The 16,616-nt window shown below is 65.6% G+C and overlaps 2 protein-coding genes across 2 annotated transcripts in view; one reads left to right on the top strand and one right to left on the bottom strand.

The window, feature by feature from the left end:
* The window catches only part of LOC124993773 (thrombospondin-type laminin G domain and EAR repeat-containing protein-like), a 79,250-nt gene that overhangs the window by 24,359 nt on the left and 38,275 nt on the right, over positions 1–16,616 (top strand). The window lies entirely within an intron of this gene.
* On the bottom strand, positions 5,380–10,896 carry LOC124992637 (keratin-associated protein 12-1-like). Its single transcript, XM_047563693.1, has 2 exons — positions 10,781–10,896; positions 5,380–5,554 (listed from the first exon to the last, which is right to left on the bottom strand). The coding sequence occupies exons 1-2, from the start codon at positions 10,894–10,896 to the stop codon at positions 5,380–5,382; spliced, it is 291 nt and encodes a 96-aa protein (XP_047419649.1).

Below are 16,616 nucleotides of genomic sequence, written 5' to 3'. Positions count from 1 at the left end.
AAGCCCCAGACAAACCCCCAGCCCCGGCCAGGGTGACCGGAGCGGCCCGGGGCCTCCCGGGAGCCCGCCTGACACAGGGCTCACCCAGCTCCCCAACTCTAGAGCCTGACGGAGGCTCTTCCAGGCCGGGCGGCGCGACCGTCCATCAGCGCTGCGAGGGGGTGCGCGCGATTCCAGGGAAGGCCGCGCGGGGCGGCCACTGGGTGCTGGCTTCCTTCCTCCTCTGACAACCCGCCCTTCCTCGCCCACACTTCACCTCTCGCCTAGAACCTGGGCTGCGAACAGGAGAGCCAAGAGGCCACGCGCCAGACACAAGGCTGATCTCTAACGGAAGCCACGGGACGCGCGGGCCGGCCGGGAGGACACAGTGGCCAGGCGCTGGAGCCACGCCACAGAAACGTCAGAACAGAGGAGGTTTCAGCAGGGAGGGGAGCCGAGCAGACGCAGTGGAGGTGGACACAGGGTCAAAGGCGGTGCCTGGGGCAGCCTCCTCGGCGCTCGGATCAGCCACGTGTGGCGTCGCTGGATCTGAAGGCAGGTGAACAAGAATCAAAATTAAAACAGAGAGAAAGATGTGCTGGGGAGAAACAGGAACAAAACACGGAGGAGCTCTGGGACGATTTGGAGTCACGGTGGCCGTGGGAGATCGCGGCCTAGGAAGAGGAGAGCGCTGGGCAGAAGGCACGCCGGAGAGCCGCTGGGGAAACGCTCTGAAAGCACGCGACGCGCAAAACCAGGGGTCCTGCCAGAGGAGGAGGAGACCCCAGCGGCCGACTGAAGGCGCAGTGGAGGTGGCAGGGTGCAGCTTGAAGAACAGGCCGCAGAGAACCAAGACCGGGTTCCGTCTGACCTCCAGAGGCATCTGTAGAGTGCTGAGCGGAAAATGCGCCAACTCCATTAGACTGGAAGCGAGGGAGACGCAGAGGGCCTGGGCGGCCATGGCAGGAGGGCGAGTGAGGGCTGCCAGGGTAGGCACAGAGGGCAGGGAGGGTCTTCTGCTGAGGTCACCTTCCTGCCTGACCAAGTGCTGGTGGACACAGGGGGGATCCAGTCAGACAGACACTTCCCGACTCGCTCCTAAGCGGGGACCCAACAGAAAAACTGAACAGATGTGTGGACAGAGGGGCCACTGGTCAATAAGGTGAGGAGCGCGAGGACAGGGGAGGGGAGAAGGAGAGGAGGAAACTCCAGGGAGCCTGAGAAGCTCAGGCTGAAACCCACCAGACTCCCGGCTCCCGGGCCCTTCTCTTTGGAGAAGTCCGTGCTGTTGCTCTCGTAAGGAACCCGCTGCTGCTCTCTCTGCGTCCTGTTCTTCCATTCCTTGCTGAGTGGAGAGGGACCAGCACCCTAGACAGTAACAAAACCATCTTTCAAAAGTGAAAATGAAATAAACACTCTTCAGAGAAAGACCCTCACAGCAGACGCGCCCTGGATCACACGAGGAAAAGAAGGCTCAGAGACGCTGTCCAGAGCAGGAGGATGATCAGCCACCAGGGCAGAGACCCTGACCGGGCCCGGCGGAATCTTAACTCACGTGAACCGCCTCGGTGACGCTCTGAGAGGAAGAGGAAGGGGCCCGTGTCGTCCCAGTGCCCCAGGTGGAGTGGCCGGACACAACCGGAGGAACACATGGCGCGTAAGCCCCATCCCAAACGGGGTCAACCAGCCCGACAGAGACGGAACGAGCGACTGGAGAAGCCTAGACCACAGAGAGGCGTGGGGGGAGAGAAAGGCACACGTGGAACGCGTCCCAAACAAGCAAGACGAAAGTCCACGTTTAAACACACCAACAATCACGTCCAAAGCAAAATACCTGAACACCAAGATCAAGAGACAGATTCCCAAGTGGGATAAAAAAAAATCAAAGTCCAACTATGTGCTCTCTACGGGAAACCCACTTCACAGTGGAAACCCAGGTGGAACGCACCCAGGTGGAAAACGCCAACCAGCGGCGACCAGCGGTACGGGGCTCGAGAGGACAGAGCGGACGGCAAAGGGTCGATTCAAGAAAACACACATCCAACACTGAAGCACCTCACAGCCGAGTTTCCAGACGCTTACAGTTCCGCTGATGGACAGAGAGCAGAAACCGCTTTTATCCCAACGGAGCAAATGGAAGATCAGCGCCGGCCGGGAAGACCTGAGCACTGCCCTCCACAAGCAGCCCGAGCCCGAGCACGCACCGTTCCCAGAAAGACCGTGACCACTCAGGGAAACCAGCCCTGCTCAGAGCCGGGGAGCAGGTGCCGCCTGTGCTCCCGAGGAGGCCGGCAGCAGGGGGTCCCTGCCCACCCGGACAGGCCCACGCACTCCTCCACAACACGCTGCTTTAGCCGGCTTTCCACTGCTGCGACTGAAGATCTGAGCAGAACAATGAGGAGGAAAGGCTTATGTGGAGGCTCGCAGCTTCAGAGGTCCGGGTCCACAGAAGGCCAGGTCCACCTGGGGCTGGAGGCCAGGCTGAGCACCATGGTGGAAGGGCGGGCGTTGGGAGGCGGCCCCGGCGGTGCTCAGACTCCGCCTTCCAGACTCCACACGAGGCACAGCCACGCCCCGCCTGCTCCCGCCCCCTCGCGCCTCCCTCCCAGGATCGACTCGCGGATCGGTTCAAGGCGCTCCGACCGCGTCAGTGACCCTCTGCAGCCTCCCCCTTGTCCACGTGAGCTTTCGGGGGACGCCTCATCTACACCTCATCAACACTCTGCGGTTCAAAGAAGAAATCATGGCGGAAACTGGAAAACATTTTGAGTTCATTCAAATGGAAAGATAGCATGTCAAAATACGGGGCACAGTGGAAGGGCTGTCCAGAGGGACAGGACGTCAGTAAGTGCTCACGCTTGCTGGGGACAGAGTCCTGAAGTCAATTATCTAGGCTTGCACCTTAAACTAGAAAAGCAAATCAAACCCAAAATAATAAAAAAAAAAAAATGGAAAAGACTAAAATACCAGCAAAAACCCCAACAAAGTAGAAAACAGAAGAATCAAGCCGTTTCTGGGTCACCCCAACCCCCGGGCCTCTCTGGCCACGGCCTGGCTGGTGGACCTCTGCTCCCGGGCTCAGTGGCAGCTCCAGGTTCCAGCTGTTCCTGACCTTCCTCAGCTCTCGGCTGGACGTGGGGCTCCGTGGGCTGGGTTCCTTATTTCCCCGTTAGCCAGCTTTCTCGCTCCTGTGACTAAACGACTGTAGAGGGAAGAAATTTGTCTGGGGCTCACGATTTCGGGGGTCTCCGTCCGCAGACGGCAGGCTCCATTCCTTGGGGCTGAGGTGGTGCTGCGCATCGTGGCCGCAGAGTGTGGTGGAGGGAAGCAGCTCCCAGATGGTCAGGAGCAGAGACTCCGATGGCCAGATCCAAACAGGCCCCACAGCCAGGCCCCCTGCCCCCTGCTCCAGCCACACCCGCCGCCTGGGCTACCCTCCCTCCACCCCTGTCCGGGGTTGACCGCTGCCTGGGTGGAGGCTCTCCTGACCAGTCGCGTCTGCTGGAACCTTCCTGCATCGTCTCACTCCTGACTCGTGGGGACCCCCACAGCCACGCCACAACGTTCCCCGAGTCACTGTCACCTGCGTCTTCTGTGGGGCCGCCAGCCGCACCGCGGTGCCAGCACAGGCCAGCAGTCCACGCCAGAGACGCCGTGTCTGGGGCTCCCCTAAACCCTGCGCGCACGGGGGAAGCCGCGAACCCGGCCTGCGGAGGAGCCGCAGCGCAGCCGCACAGCCCCCCGCGGAGGCCCAGCAGCTCCGCGGCGCCCACTGCTCCGGCTGCACTGTGTGCCCGCCACGCCCACGCAGCCTGCGGGGACTCGGGGAGGCCAGCAGATCCCCAGGCGCTGTGCGGGGCGTGCGGGCGTGGCCGGGGAGAGCGGCCCTCGGCCCCTCAGCCCCTCGTGGGGTTTCCAGTCCTCCCCGCACTCCGCCTGTGTGCCTGCACGTGTGCCAAGCACACGCGTGTCCCTGAAATGCCCAGGCGAGTGTGGAGAACAGGGCAGCAAGACCCCAAGCCCTGAAGCGCCCCTGGGCGTCCCCTAGAGCCTGGCCAGGGCCCAGGAGAACGTCCAGGCAGGTACCGTCTAGGGACGCCGGCTTTTTCCCGGCGGCAGGTTAGGGCCCTCTGCAGGCAGCTGCTCCCCGCAGCACCCACGGGCCTCACGGTGGACAAAGCAAGCAAGGCCGGCCACGTTGGCCTCTGCAGCCCTACCTGCAGGACCCCGCCCGCCGAGCGCGGTGTGAAGAGAGCTCCGTCGGGCGGTCCCCGTCCACGACACCAGACCCAGCGCGCGAGGACAGTGTCAGGCTTGCACGGGGCTTCGGTGGGCGTGGCGTGCGGGGCAGGAGTGTGTGTGCTCTCACTGCCCGTCCCGTTCTGACTCGGGGTCACCCACGCCCCGCTCAGGCAACACGGTAGGACCAGCCCACCTCGGCACTAACGCAGCCCAGCTCTCCAGCCGGCAGGGGTAAAAGGAAAGGCGGGCCCGGGGCAGCCAGCCCTGAAACTCCCCGAAGGACGGTCCCAGGCTGAGCCCTCTGCAGCCGTCGCCCGCGGGGGCTCCCTGGAAACGTGACCTCCACGGTCACAACAGACCCGCAGGCGGCAAGAGGAGGACGCTCACCAACACTGCAGAGGAAACGTTCTCAGAGGGTTCCACGTCCTCAAAGGCCACTAAATGCACACATCTCAGGCAGACAGAGCAGAGTCAACGCTAGGTCTTGAGGACAGAAAGCGAGATCAGGACTGACCTCGGCTGCCAGGGCTGGCAGCGGATGTCCCATGGTTCTGGTTCTGTGCTGGGAAGTGAGTGCACGTGGACCATCGGTCCCCAGTCCACCAGAAATGGACGTCTGTGGACCAGTGACAGGAGGGATGCGGAGCTAACCCAGTTCTGAGCACCGAGGCCTGGACAGACCAGAGCTGCCCACGGGAACATGTCTCAGCCCCAGGAACCAGGACCTCGCAGAGAAGGAAGAGCCAGGCCTCCGGGCTCCGAGATCCACCCGGGCAGCGCCTGGGGCGGGGGAAACGAACCCCGCTACCCGAGGGCTGCCAGGTCGGCGACAGCCCACGGCCTCCAGGGACCCCAGGACGTGGCATCTCAGGCCATTCCCCAGCATGACCCCGCCTCCCAGAGCCACGTGGGGAGAGAGCACCAGGCTACAGCCAGGCCAGTTCCTGAGGAAGGACAGCAGAGCTGCAGTGAGGGGAATGGATTTATTTGGCACACACGGGTTGAGAGAAGGACCCCGGGAGGGAGTCCTTCCCTGGGGGACGGGCAGGGCAGGGGTCAGCTCCACTCTCCCGCACTCTCACCCCCAGGCAGGGGGCCAGGGCCGTGCCCTCCACCGTCCCCAGGTGCTGGCAGGCACACTGGTCTGTGGTCGTGTGGTCAGCAGCAGGCGGGGGTGCTGCAGGACACGGGCCTGCAGAGGAGGGTGGGGCAGGAGGGCTGGCAGCAGCCGGAGGGCTGGCAGGAGGGGGCCACGCACACGACGGGCCTGCAGCTCACGGGCACACAGCAGGCCACCTGGCACCTCACGGGCACGTACACGGCGGGCCTGCAGCTCAGGGGCACGCAGCAGGCCACCTGGCAGGGGCTGGGCAGGCAGCAGGCCGGCTGGCAGCCCGAGGAGCAGCTGGTGTGGCACATGGTGGCTGAGGCTGGCTGGTGCTGGGGAGGAGGTGGTGAGGTCTGGCACCTGCCTCCCTGGCAGCCCTTATGTGCCGGCCGGGAGCCCCAGCCACACGGAAGCTCGGCTGTCTTCCTGGCTTGCTTCCTCTGGCCTGTCGCACACTCGCTGGCTACTGAAGCTGTTGCTGCTCGTTTGGCTCCGTGACTAATCGCCCTTCCTGCAGCTCCCGCACCCTGGGACTGCCCCAGGGCCTCACTGGCCCCGGTGGACTTGGCCCTGCTCCACCAGTTTCCTGAGTTACTTCTGTGAGACTCCAGGGACCCAGGCCTGTATTTCCCTCCCTCTGAGAAAACAGCCCCCACACGCCCAGGAGCCCTGACGAGACCCGTCCCTCTGCCTGTGAGACCCAGCCTCTCTGCTGGTGGCAGCAGGGGCCGCACCAGGAGCCCTGCTTCCTGCTGGCGCGGGCTTTCCTCCCTGGCGCCTGCAGGAAGACTGGGCCTTCCCCATGGGCCAGATTCCCACCCTTTTCTGCTTCTCCTGTTCTGAAATGGCTTCCCAACACCCACCCCGCGGGGAGAACCGGCAGCATGGCCGGGTGGGGGCTGGAGCCCCACACCCCACACTGGGCCGAGAGGGCGAAGCAGGGCCTCTGCCCGGGCTCCGGGCAGCGGTGGGGGTTCTCAGGAGCCCCCACCTCTCCCGCTCTGAGCCCCTCGGTTTCCCAGCAGCGAGGGAGCGTCTCCTCTGTCCACCTCACGGGCAGGGCTTTGGGCAGCTGCCCCGTGAGGACAGCTCTTCCGAGACCAGCTTCAGGTGACCAGCCCTAGTCGGACAGGCAGGACAGCTGATCTCCACCGTCAATTCAGGCAGAAGGAAGAGCCCTTCACTCCCAAACAAGGAGGCACCCCCGTGGGTCTGGGGCCTCGGACGCGCAGCCTCCTCAGCGACTCTAGGGCCGCATTCCCTCTTGAGGACAGGACGCGAGGCCTCGACTGGGCTCCGAGAGCCCCCCTGCAGCGACTCGGGTCAGAGCAAAGTTGCCTGTGCCCAGCTTGGAGTCTGAGTCACCTCTTCCTTTTGTCAAGCCCAACACACCAAGATCAAAATAGATCCAGGTCTACTTGGACCCGGACGCTGTTCTAGAGGATGGTCCCCATGCAAGACCGCACTTCAGCCATGCCGGGCTCCTGAGGCCACTGAGGACGCTGGCAGGGGTTCTCCCACTCAGTGGAAGCCTCGTCCACTCCCATGGCGGCCCCCGTGGTCCTCCTCCCCCGTCTTCCAACATTACTGCCCCTCCCTGGAGCAAACCTAACCTGCAACCCCCGTGACCTGGGTTCTGTGAGACTCCAGCGGCTGTCACCCAAGTGACCACGGCTCCTACAGGGCAGGACGGCAAGAGCGCCCATGGACAATGCAGCCCTGAAGGCTCCTTCCGCAGGGAGATGGAGTTCGTGGCGCAGGATCACGGTTGCTGCTTCGTCAGAAGAGGTGGCAAGGACGCCGAGAGCAGCTCAGCTCCGCAGACTCAGCGGGGGCTCGGCCGGGCTTGGCTGCAGCGGGAGACCACCAGGCGGCAGGCACGCTTCAGGGCCGCTCACGGTTTTGGAATGTCATCAAAGCAGCAAGGACTTCCCACCATCTGCCCATCTGCTGGGACAGCCAAGGAGGTGACCTTTGAGGCCACTCTGGGGCCAGACACCCTGGCCATGGTCTAAACCCGCACCTTCCGGAAGCCAGGGAGACACTTTGCTGCCGTCTCTGCTGAGCGTGCAGCCCGGGCCCCGTCCCCTCGTCCTGGCTCTTCTGGAAGCCGGGGCTCCGTGGCGCTGCTGCGGGTCCCCGAGGACGGCTCCCGCGCAGCCCGGGCAGCACCCGCGATCCCGCGGGCCGGGGCGGCGGGCCCCTCAGAGGGCCCCTCAGCTCCAGACCTCTCTCCAAAGCCCACGAGGCCTGAGCACTGGGGCCCGGCAGAAGGACCACCGGAAGCCCTGCCCGGGGGCTGCTTGGGTGTGTTCACGAGGCCACGCCTGGTGCCAACCCGACCCCGCCGGGCCTTGGCGCAGCGCACGGGACGGTCTCCTCTGCACCCGGGGCCTTCTGGAGTGCGGCCATCGACAGCACCAGCCACCCTTCCCGGGAGGCTAGGCTCCAGCAAGGGCTCGGTGTCCCCACTGGGCTGAAGCACTGCCCCAAGAGCCTGGCCTAGGCCGCGGGCGGGACCGGGAGGGGCGGTTCTGGGCGGCCGCAGCTGAGGACAGCAGTGCCCAGCACGTGCACGGCCTGGGCTCGTCCAGCACCAAAACAAACAAGACCCAACTCCCTGGGGAGCCCGCGTCCCCGCGGCAACGGGCGCACACCTTCTGGTCAAGCGGCGCAGTCCTTCTGCGAGGTGCGGGCCGGTCCTCACCCTGCTGGGCAGGTCCCCGAGTGAGGGGCAGGAGCCTGGGGAAGCACTAGGCGGGCCTGAGCCCGGGGCCAGCCCATGGCGCCGTCAGCCCTCGCGGCCGGGGACCCCACAGCGCCTGCTGGCCAGCGCTCCGTCCTCTCGGGAAGCACCCGCTCTGCCCGCCAGACGCCTGGGCACCTGGGAGAAGGCGCCTGTGACCCCGCTGACCTTACGGGACATCCTTAAGGAAGGCAGACCAAGCAGACTCCAGCTGGGGAGGCCGCCCTGGCCCGTGGGCCCCCAGGAGAGGACTGGGGAACGGGGTGGTCTCCAGCCTGAGACTCCACGTGCTGGAGGCCGCGTGCCAGCGGCCGGGCCTCGCTGCAGGGCACCCCGCAGGTGCCGCTGGCATCTTGGGCAGCCAGTCCAGGCACTGACTCCCACCCACACCCGAACCAGGGTGGACCCCACACTCAGGGGAGCGTCCAGTCCTTCACTCACAGCAGGCGAAACTTGGGTGGCCAGCTGTCCCAAGCCACCAGGTCAGGCCCGCGTCGCGCAGGCTCCCGGGCGGCCTGGGGCCCCGCAGGCCAGAGGCTCCTGGCCAGGGCGCCAAGGGGCCCTGCCCATTCGGCACTCGCCGCGGCCTGTCTGGTATCTTCCTGCCGCAGATCCACAGGGTGGGCATCACGTCCTGCCCCGAGACTCCAGCTCTGCCCGGGAGGGACAGTGCTCTGACCAGAGGGCTGCAGGCCACGCCTGACCCCACGGCCACTCAAGACCCGGACATGCCCTCGGTTGGCCCTGTCGCCAACATCAACCGTCCCTAAGGGGCCAGTCCATCCCTGACTACCTTGCAGTGACAGTCACTGGCCCAACAACGTCACCACTCTGTGCCTAATGACCCTGCCACCTCCTCCGAGGAGCAGCACGCTGGACCTGCTGGGCCCACCGCCTGTCTTACCGAGAGCCTCGCAGAGCCTGAGGTGTCCCCAAGGGCAGCATCATCTGCTGGTGCCAGGGAGGTGGCCTCACCAGCCTTGGCCTGCGGCTTCCGCCTCTGGTGGACAAGGAGGGAGATGGGACCCTTGGGCACCAACTCTGCCTCCCGGGCACAGTCCTGCCTGCAGCCCAGGCGCAGACCCACCACCGAAGGCTGGGCCAGCATCACGGAGATAGCCGCAGAGGGAGGCTCTGTCCCTTGGGACCCCACGCTCGTCCTGGATGCCCTTCTAACGTGGACCTTCATGATCAAAGCCATTCAAGGCACAAGGGGAAGGGGGGGCAGACGGCTGCAGAGGGCAGAGCACAGCTGACCCCTTATTCCAGGGCGGACGGCTGAGGACACAGCATGGTCACTGTGCTCCCTTGCCTTCATCAACTGAGACTAATGGACCACCCTCAATGACCAGCCAGTAAAAGAGGGAGGATTTGCTCACGTCACGCACTGCACCTGTGTAACACCTCAGGAGAGCAGTCTGTCCACCTGGGATCACCCACGAGGATAAATGGCTACAGGATGTGAGAAAGGAGGGCCTTGTGGCCATCCCGCTGGCTGCCCTCCATCAGCACTCTCCTGATCAAGACAGCAAATTTTCATCCTGATACTGTGCTCGGGTTGACTGTCTTTATTCTGTTCAATTGATTGTCCTTGTATTCTTGATCTGTTAAAAAAAAAAAAAAGCCCAAGACCACAGTGGCCCAAGGACTGGAAATGACCCCCAAACCCCAGCACCCCGCAACTCCAGGGGACCTGCAGAGCCTGGCTCCCCCTACACCTTCTCTGTGGCCTTCAATTGAGCCTCAGACCCTCAGATCTGCCTGACAGTGATTTTAAAAGGTTGGTCTCCAGACTTTCCTGCAGAAAGAATCTGATCAAAAGGGGGGACGGGAAACCAAAATCAAACAGATGGAGGGGCCCCGAAGGCCCCAGACCCCAGGCAAGAGGGCGCACAGGACCAGGCCACAGCCGTCGGCCTGAACAGGGCCCCTGTGTCCTCGTCCCCTACCGTAGCTGCTGAGAGCCGCGGTCTCCTTGGACAGAGCGGGCAGCCGATGGAGGGCCACTGGCCACTGCCCAGCCCCTTCCTCTCCCGGGAATCCCTGCTGCTTGCACACTGCCCTCGCCTCGGAGGACTGTCTTCTGTGCTTCTGTGAGTCCCTGGGTCCCTCCCTGCCGGCGGCTGGCTGCCCTGCCTGGGCCAATCTGAACTCTGGAGAAATCACAAGGCCATCCCTGCCCACTCTGGGTTTTGTTCAAAATCAGAGGCCCAGAGCTCAGGCCCAGCTCCTGAGCCTCATCTCCTAAGTCACAACTCCGACAGCCCAAGAAGTGCTCTGCCCCCACTTCTCCTAAGGTCCACAGGCTTCGCCTGACCCTTCATAGTCCAGACCAGAGCCAGGACCCTGGACATGAAGAGAGGACAGCAGTGCAGGGGAATGGATTTATTTGGCACACATGGGTTGAGAGAAGGACCCCGGGAGGGAGTCCTTCCCTGGGGGACGGGCAGGGCAGGGGTCAGCTCCACTCTCCCGCACTCTCACCCCCAGGCAGGGGGCCAGGGCCGTGCCCTCCACCGTCCCCAGGTGCTGGCAGGCACACTGGTCTGTGGTCGTGTGGTCAGCAGCAGGCGGGGGTGCTGCAGGACACGGGCCTGCAGAGGAGGGTGGGGCAGGAGGGCTGGCAGCAGCCAGAGGGCTGGCAGGAGGGGGCCACGCACACGACGGGCCTGCAGCTCACGGGCACACAGCAGGCCACCTGGCACCTCACGGGCACGTACACGGCGGGCCTGCAGCTCAGGGGCACGCAGCAGGCCACCTGGCAGGGGCTGGGCAGGCAGCAGGCCGGCTGGCAGCCCGAGGAGCAGCTGGTGTGGCACATGGTGGCTGAGGCTGGCTGGTGCTGGGGAGGAGGTGGTGAGGTCTGGCGCCTGCCTCCCTGGCAGCCCTTATGTGCCGGCCGGGAGCCCCAGCCACACGGAAGCTCGGCTGTCTTCCTGGCTTGCTTCCTCTGGCCTGTCGCACACTCGCTGGCTGCTGAAGCTGTTGCTGCTCGTTTGGCTCCGTGACTAATCGCCCTTCCTGCAGCCCCAGGGCTCAGGGAAGTTGTTGCTAAAGAGCAGATGGAGGTGGCCTTGTAGGTGTGGGGACAATGTGGCAGAAACAGGCCTGCTGGTGGGCGGTGGGGCTCTCCGGGTGCTGGGGGGTGGGCAGGTGGAGGATTCTGCCCGTGCAGACCAAGGACGAGGCACCCTGATCGCACGTTGGGAGACACTGATGGGAAGTCCCCAGCAGGTCACCGTCTCCAGGAGAGGGAGGGAGAGAACAGCGCGAGGAGCTCGGAGATGCTGCCCCTGTCGGCACACGGGCAGCCCACCTAGGGGGACAGGGCTGGCCGCCACGCCCAGCCGTGAGGAGATAATGGACGTCTTCCCACAGTGAGAACCCCAGATCGCAGACTCGCTGGAGAGTCTCCCAGCAGGTCAGGGAAGTCAGACCTGAGCACGTAGCAAAGCCAGAAGACCGGAGGCTGCGGGAGGCTCCGGACCAGGAGGCCAAGAACACAGGGCCCTGCAGAGAGGAGGGGCCAGGCACGGGCATCCTCAGTGCCCAGAGGCAGGAGCACCGGGGATGCCGAGGACCAAGGAAGACGTCCTCAGGACAACGGAGGCCGGGGCCTCCACGCAGACTATAGGCAGGACATGCAGAGGGACGCGCCCTGGGCTGACGGGAGCCGGGTGGGTGAGGGAGCCCCAAGGTGCCCGGCAGGCGGCTCAGCGGCGGGCGGAACAGACAGTCCCGTCCTCTCGAGTCGACCGCTAGACGGGACCTTCTACGCTTGGCACGGAGGTCGTGTCAGAGCTTGGTCACACGTGGTCACCCCGGCTTCTCCTGGTAGTGCATGGCCAGCAGCAGAAGAGCCGTGGAAGGGCAGCACATGTGGCCGTCTGGCTCCTCAGGCCTGCAGGGTCATTCCCGCTGTGTGGACGCTGGCTGTGAGTCCTGGCGGCAGCCAAGGCCCCCCAGGCCCAGGGTGGTCTTCAGCCCTGCAGGGTCTCATGGACACTGTCTGGCTGGTCCCATGCCTCCTGGGGGAACGTCCTCCATGTCCACTACTGGCTGCCCACAAGGACACACAGGAGCAGAGGTGCCCTGGTACAGCCCGGCAGGAGACCAGCACTGCCCGGAGGGGCAGCCCTGCCTGAGGACCCGGGGTGTGTCCAGCGCGCGTGGAGGAAGGGTCCCGGCGCCGCGAGGCAGGGCGTGTGCTCACCACGGCCGCCGTGGACCTGAGACTCGAGCCTGGAGCCAGGCCAGCACCTGGCTTTGCCCGGCCTCCTCTGAGGGGCGAGGCTGACAGCACCCTGGGTGGCGAGAGGGGTCTGGCCCTGGACTCCGGCCCCCGGGACGGCTCCTCCTGGGCTCCCCTCGGGGGCTGTCCAGGCTGCCTGGAGCCCCCTGGGCCTGGTGGTGGCCTTGAGGCCCGGGTGGTCACTCTGCGACTGGTCCCGGGGCCCGTCAGGCTAACGTTTTCTCCTGTCTGCCATTGCTCTGTCCGCGCCTGCTGACCTGGGACTTGGGGACTGTCCCTCTGAGCCCTTCAGCTCCCGTACCACAGGAGACGCAGGATGCGGGAGCTGGGCTGGGGGGAGTCCTGAGGCGCGGCGGCACCTGTGGTGGCACCCGCTCCCGCGTGCTCATCTGCGCGTGTGGGTCCCGCCAGCAGCGGCTCTGTGTGGCGCCTGCTCCCTGCGGGTGGGTCCTGGCGCCGGGGCCCCTTTGGCTTGTTCTCTGTCTGTGGGGCCATGCGGGCGCCGGAGCCTCTCGTCCTGGTGGGGCCTGGAGTGAGCAGCGTGCTGGGTGGTGGGGGCGCGAGACAGAATGCTACAGCGGGGACCTTGAAAACCCGTGGGGTGGTCTCCCCGCCTCCACAGTCGGCCTCCAGCTCACCAGCCTCCGAATGCAGCAAGCACGTGACCAGCTACGTCACAGGCCCTGTACTGCAAAAGGGCTTCCTGGACGAGGGAGCAGCAGGACAGCAGCAGAGTGGGCAGAGTGGGAGGCCAACAGCCCACCCGGAGGAAGGCACGGGGTGGCCCGTGGCAGGAGGCCCAGGCCCAGCTATCAAGGCTGCCCGGCTCCTGCCCTCCAGCCCTGCCTCCTTCCGCCCCACCCAGCCTCGGCGCAGACTGTGCCGCGCCCGCTGCTCCTCGGGCTGCCCTCCAGCCCGCCCTGCCTCCCTGTGCCGCCTCCCTGCCTCTTGCTGCCCGGCCCCGTGCGACTGCCTGCTGCCCTGTGTGGGGGGGGCCGTCTCTAGCCAGGTGGCCTGCCGCATGCCCGCCAGCTGCCCGCCCTCCTGCTGCTGAGCCTGTGACCTCTGAGGCCTCCCCTGGGTGAGGGTGGGAGGCAGCATCCCCTCCGACCTGCTGGCTGTCCACACGTGAGCCCCATGGACTGCCCAGGCCTGATGAGCCTCTGCCTCCTTTGCAGCAAGGCCACCACCTCACCCCCCGAGGCCAGGGACTCTGCCTGGTGTCCTCCAGCCCGGCTCGTCTACACAACTGTCCACACCGCCTGAGTCTCCAGGTTTTGGAACCTGTAGCGGCAAAGACCCAATAAATGTGAGAGGCGGATGCCGAGTTTGTGCGGTGCCTGTTTCTAATATTTCCCCAACTGCTTCTCAGGAGTAATTTCCTGGAGGGTGCTGGAAGGTTCTTCTCTGCAGACAGGGCCCTGGCCACTGGTGGCCACTAGCCCTATGACGGTCTCCTCAGGGCAGCTCTTGGGCCAGCGGCTGGTCTTTGCACTTGGGCTGATGTGACCCAGTGGCTTCCTCTTGTCCCCTTTGTCCCTTGATCATATGGGGTGGGTCCTCAGCCTGCTGTGGTGGCCCAGGTGGTCACTGGCCCTCTGGTGTGTCCCTCTAGGTGAGGGTCTCCTGCCCTTAGTGCTGGACTCTGCCGAGGCTGCAGCCCTGCAGCGGGTGGGGAGCTCTGCAGGTGACCGCCAGGTTCTGCTGTGCAGAGTCCCTGGCCCCAGCCCCAGAGCTGTGGCCAGCACCTCACGTGGCAGAAGGGACTCTGCAGACTGGAAGATGAGGAGGGAGGCTGTCCTGGTCGCAGGTGCCCCGGTGCCACCACCAGGTCCTGGTCACTGGACGGCAGGAGCAGCTTTGGCTGGAGAAGAGGCAGGGGGCCGGCAGGAGTGGGCTGCCCGTGGCCCTGCGGGGCAGGAGCTGGAGAGACTCGGCTCCCCGGAGCCTCTGGAGGAGCCCCTCCTGCGCACACCGTGCTCTCGGCTGGGGGGCCGGGCCCAGCTCCCGACCTCCATGGCTGGGCCCGCATCAGTGTGCAGTGGAAGCTGCTAGCCCGCTGTCCTTGTCCCCAGACGCTGCAGCACCTGGCTCCACCTGGAGTCCCTGGCCTCTGACCTCGGCTGGCCTGTCCTGGAGCAGCTGGGCAGGGGCCAGCCTGAGGCGGGCGGGCTCCCCAGCCGGCTCCGGGGGCCTCTCTCTGCCTCGGGCCTCTCCAGAGCCAGCGCCCGGGCCTCTTGCTCCAACTGCCCCGGGGGAGGCCCCGCCCAGCAGGTGCCGCCAGCAGCCTCTGTCTGCTGCCTTCTGTGCACCGCCTGGCCCCTCTCGCCAGGCAGGTCCACCCTGGCGCTCCCTTCCCAGGACCTGGACTCTCAGGCCAGGCCTGTCCTCCCCAGGAGCACCCAGTGCCAGCTCTGGCCTTAGCCTTCTGGGCACTTAGGCTGAGGCTGCAGCTGTCGCCCTGCAGGGCACCTGTCCTGCCCCAGGACCTCCTTGCTCTTGCCTTGGCCTGATCTGCCCCTCAGGAGAGGGGCCATGGCAGAGCCCACTCCACGTAACTCCCGGCCTCCCTTCTGTGGCCTCCTCCCTCTCCGGGTGAGTCGAGGGTGTGCTGTGTCCTGTGCTGCTGGCCACTGCTGGCTCCCTCGGCCTCCATGTGCTGGTGCTGTCCTGTGCGTCTGTCCAGAGCGCCCCTCCAGTGGGGACCGGTCCTGTGCATGCAGCCCACCTGACGGCCTCACGTGAACTCCGCCACCTTGGCAGACCCAGTGGTCACCCCTGCTCAGCTTGGGACGTGTGAGGACTGGAGCTCCAGCTGCCTTCAGAGGGTCCACGGGTCCAGGCCCAGCGGGAGTCGGCTCAGAGCCAGGAGGGGCCTCAGGGACTTGTCGCCCCGGGACAGCTCCCCGTGCCACCTGCGTGGCCTCCAGCGGGGTGTCTGAGCCTCCTGCTGGTGTGCCCCGCTGGGAGACACGCGGCCCACGCTGGGGGACCAGGCAGCCCGGCCCTGGGCTCCGGCCCCGGCCGCAGGGGGCTCTGCAGGTCCTGCTGTTTGACTGTGAAGGTGGGGGCTGTCCTGGGCCGCGATGAGGCCGGGCCATGTGCCTCCCTCGCTGGGTCCAGGAGTCGGGGCACTGAGACTGGCCTCCAGACACACGGCCCTGACCCGGCAAGCTCCAGGAAGCCTGTTTCCACTGCCAGGCGGGCCTGCTGGGGTGGCCATCTGGCTGGTCAGGGCTGCTGAACACGTGTCCATGTGTGAGAGGCTCACTGCCCACGGCGGTCACTGCTGTCCCATCAGGTGCCCCGGGTGACTCCAGAGGCTCTGTGCTGGGAGGTGGCGGCAGGGGCACATCTGTCCATCAGCTGGACGGTGCCCTGCCTCTGCAGGTTGCAGGCACTGGGGTCTGTGTGACCTGTGCAGAACAACAAGGGTCTCAAGGAAGGTGACAGGAGATCAAGAAAACACAGACAGGGACACACTGAGAATCTGGAGCAAGGCCAGGCCGGGAGGAGCAGTGCCCAGGTCGCTGGGCATGCGCACTCTGCAGGGCTCTGCTGCGGGGCTCGAGGGCAGCGGCGAGTCGCTCCTCCTGAGAGTTGCCAGGAGGCTCCTCTTGCACCGAGAAGTCGGGCGGCCTCCCGCAGAGCTCGGCCCCACTGCCCTGGCCACCGATGGCTGTGGTCACACACCTGCCTCTGGCCAGCAGTGTTTCCCGGGCACTGAGGGCTCAGCTGCTGACCGGCTCACTCCTCTCCAGGGCTGTCCCTGTGCAGAGGCCTGTTTCTTTGGTCCGCAGTCAGGTGACTGCTTCGCCCACTCTTCCGCGCTGCTTCCGGAAGAGCCCGGGTCTCGTGCGGGTGCTGGTGGACCCGCCATGTTTCCTGACATCTGCAGGAGCAATGGACCTGGACTGAGGAGACCAGCAGGCAGCCGTGCAGCCCTGACTTCGCCCCTAGGAGGCTGAGGACGCTTAGGCGTGCGGCCCCCTTCCTGGGCTGAGCTCCGCTGGGGTGCACTGGGCAGAGCCCCGTCCCAGGAGCCTCTGGTCCTGGCCCCATCACCCACTGTGCTCTTCCCTGGTTCCCAGGAACCCCGTCAGCATGGCCCAGGGCCAAGGAGGGTGCCCGCCTGGCTCTCCAGGAACCCAGTCAGCATGGCGCAGGGCCAAGGAGGGTGCCCACCTGGCTCTCCAGGGTTGCAGGTCCACTGAGACCGCAGCCCTGCCCAGGCCTCCACCCCCCCGCTGCCTCCCCAGGGTTGACTGTGCGCCTCCTGATGCAGGCCA

This window comes from Sciurus carolinensis, chromosome 9 (genome assembly GCF_902686445.1).
Source record: "Sciurus carolinensis chromosome 9, mSciCar1.2, whole genome shotgun sequence".
In the NCBI taxonomy this organism is placed as follows: Eukaryota; Metazoa; Chordata; class Mammalia; order Rodentia; family Sciuridae; genus Sciurus; species Sciurus carolinensis.
This window is presented reverse-complemented; position numbering and strand designations above follow the sequence as displayed.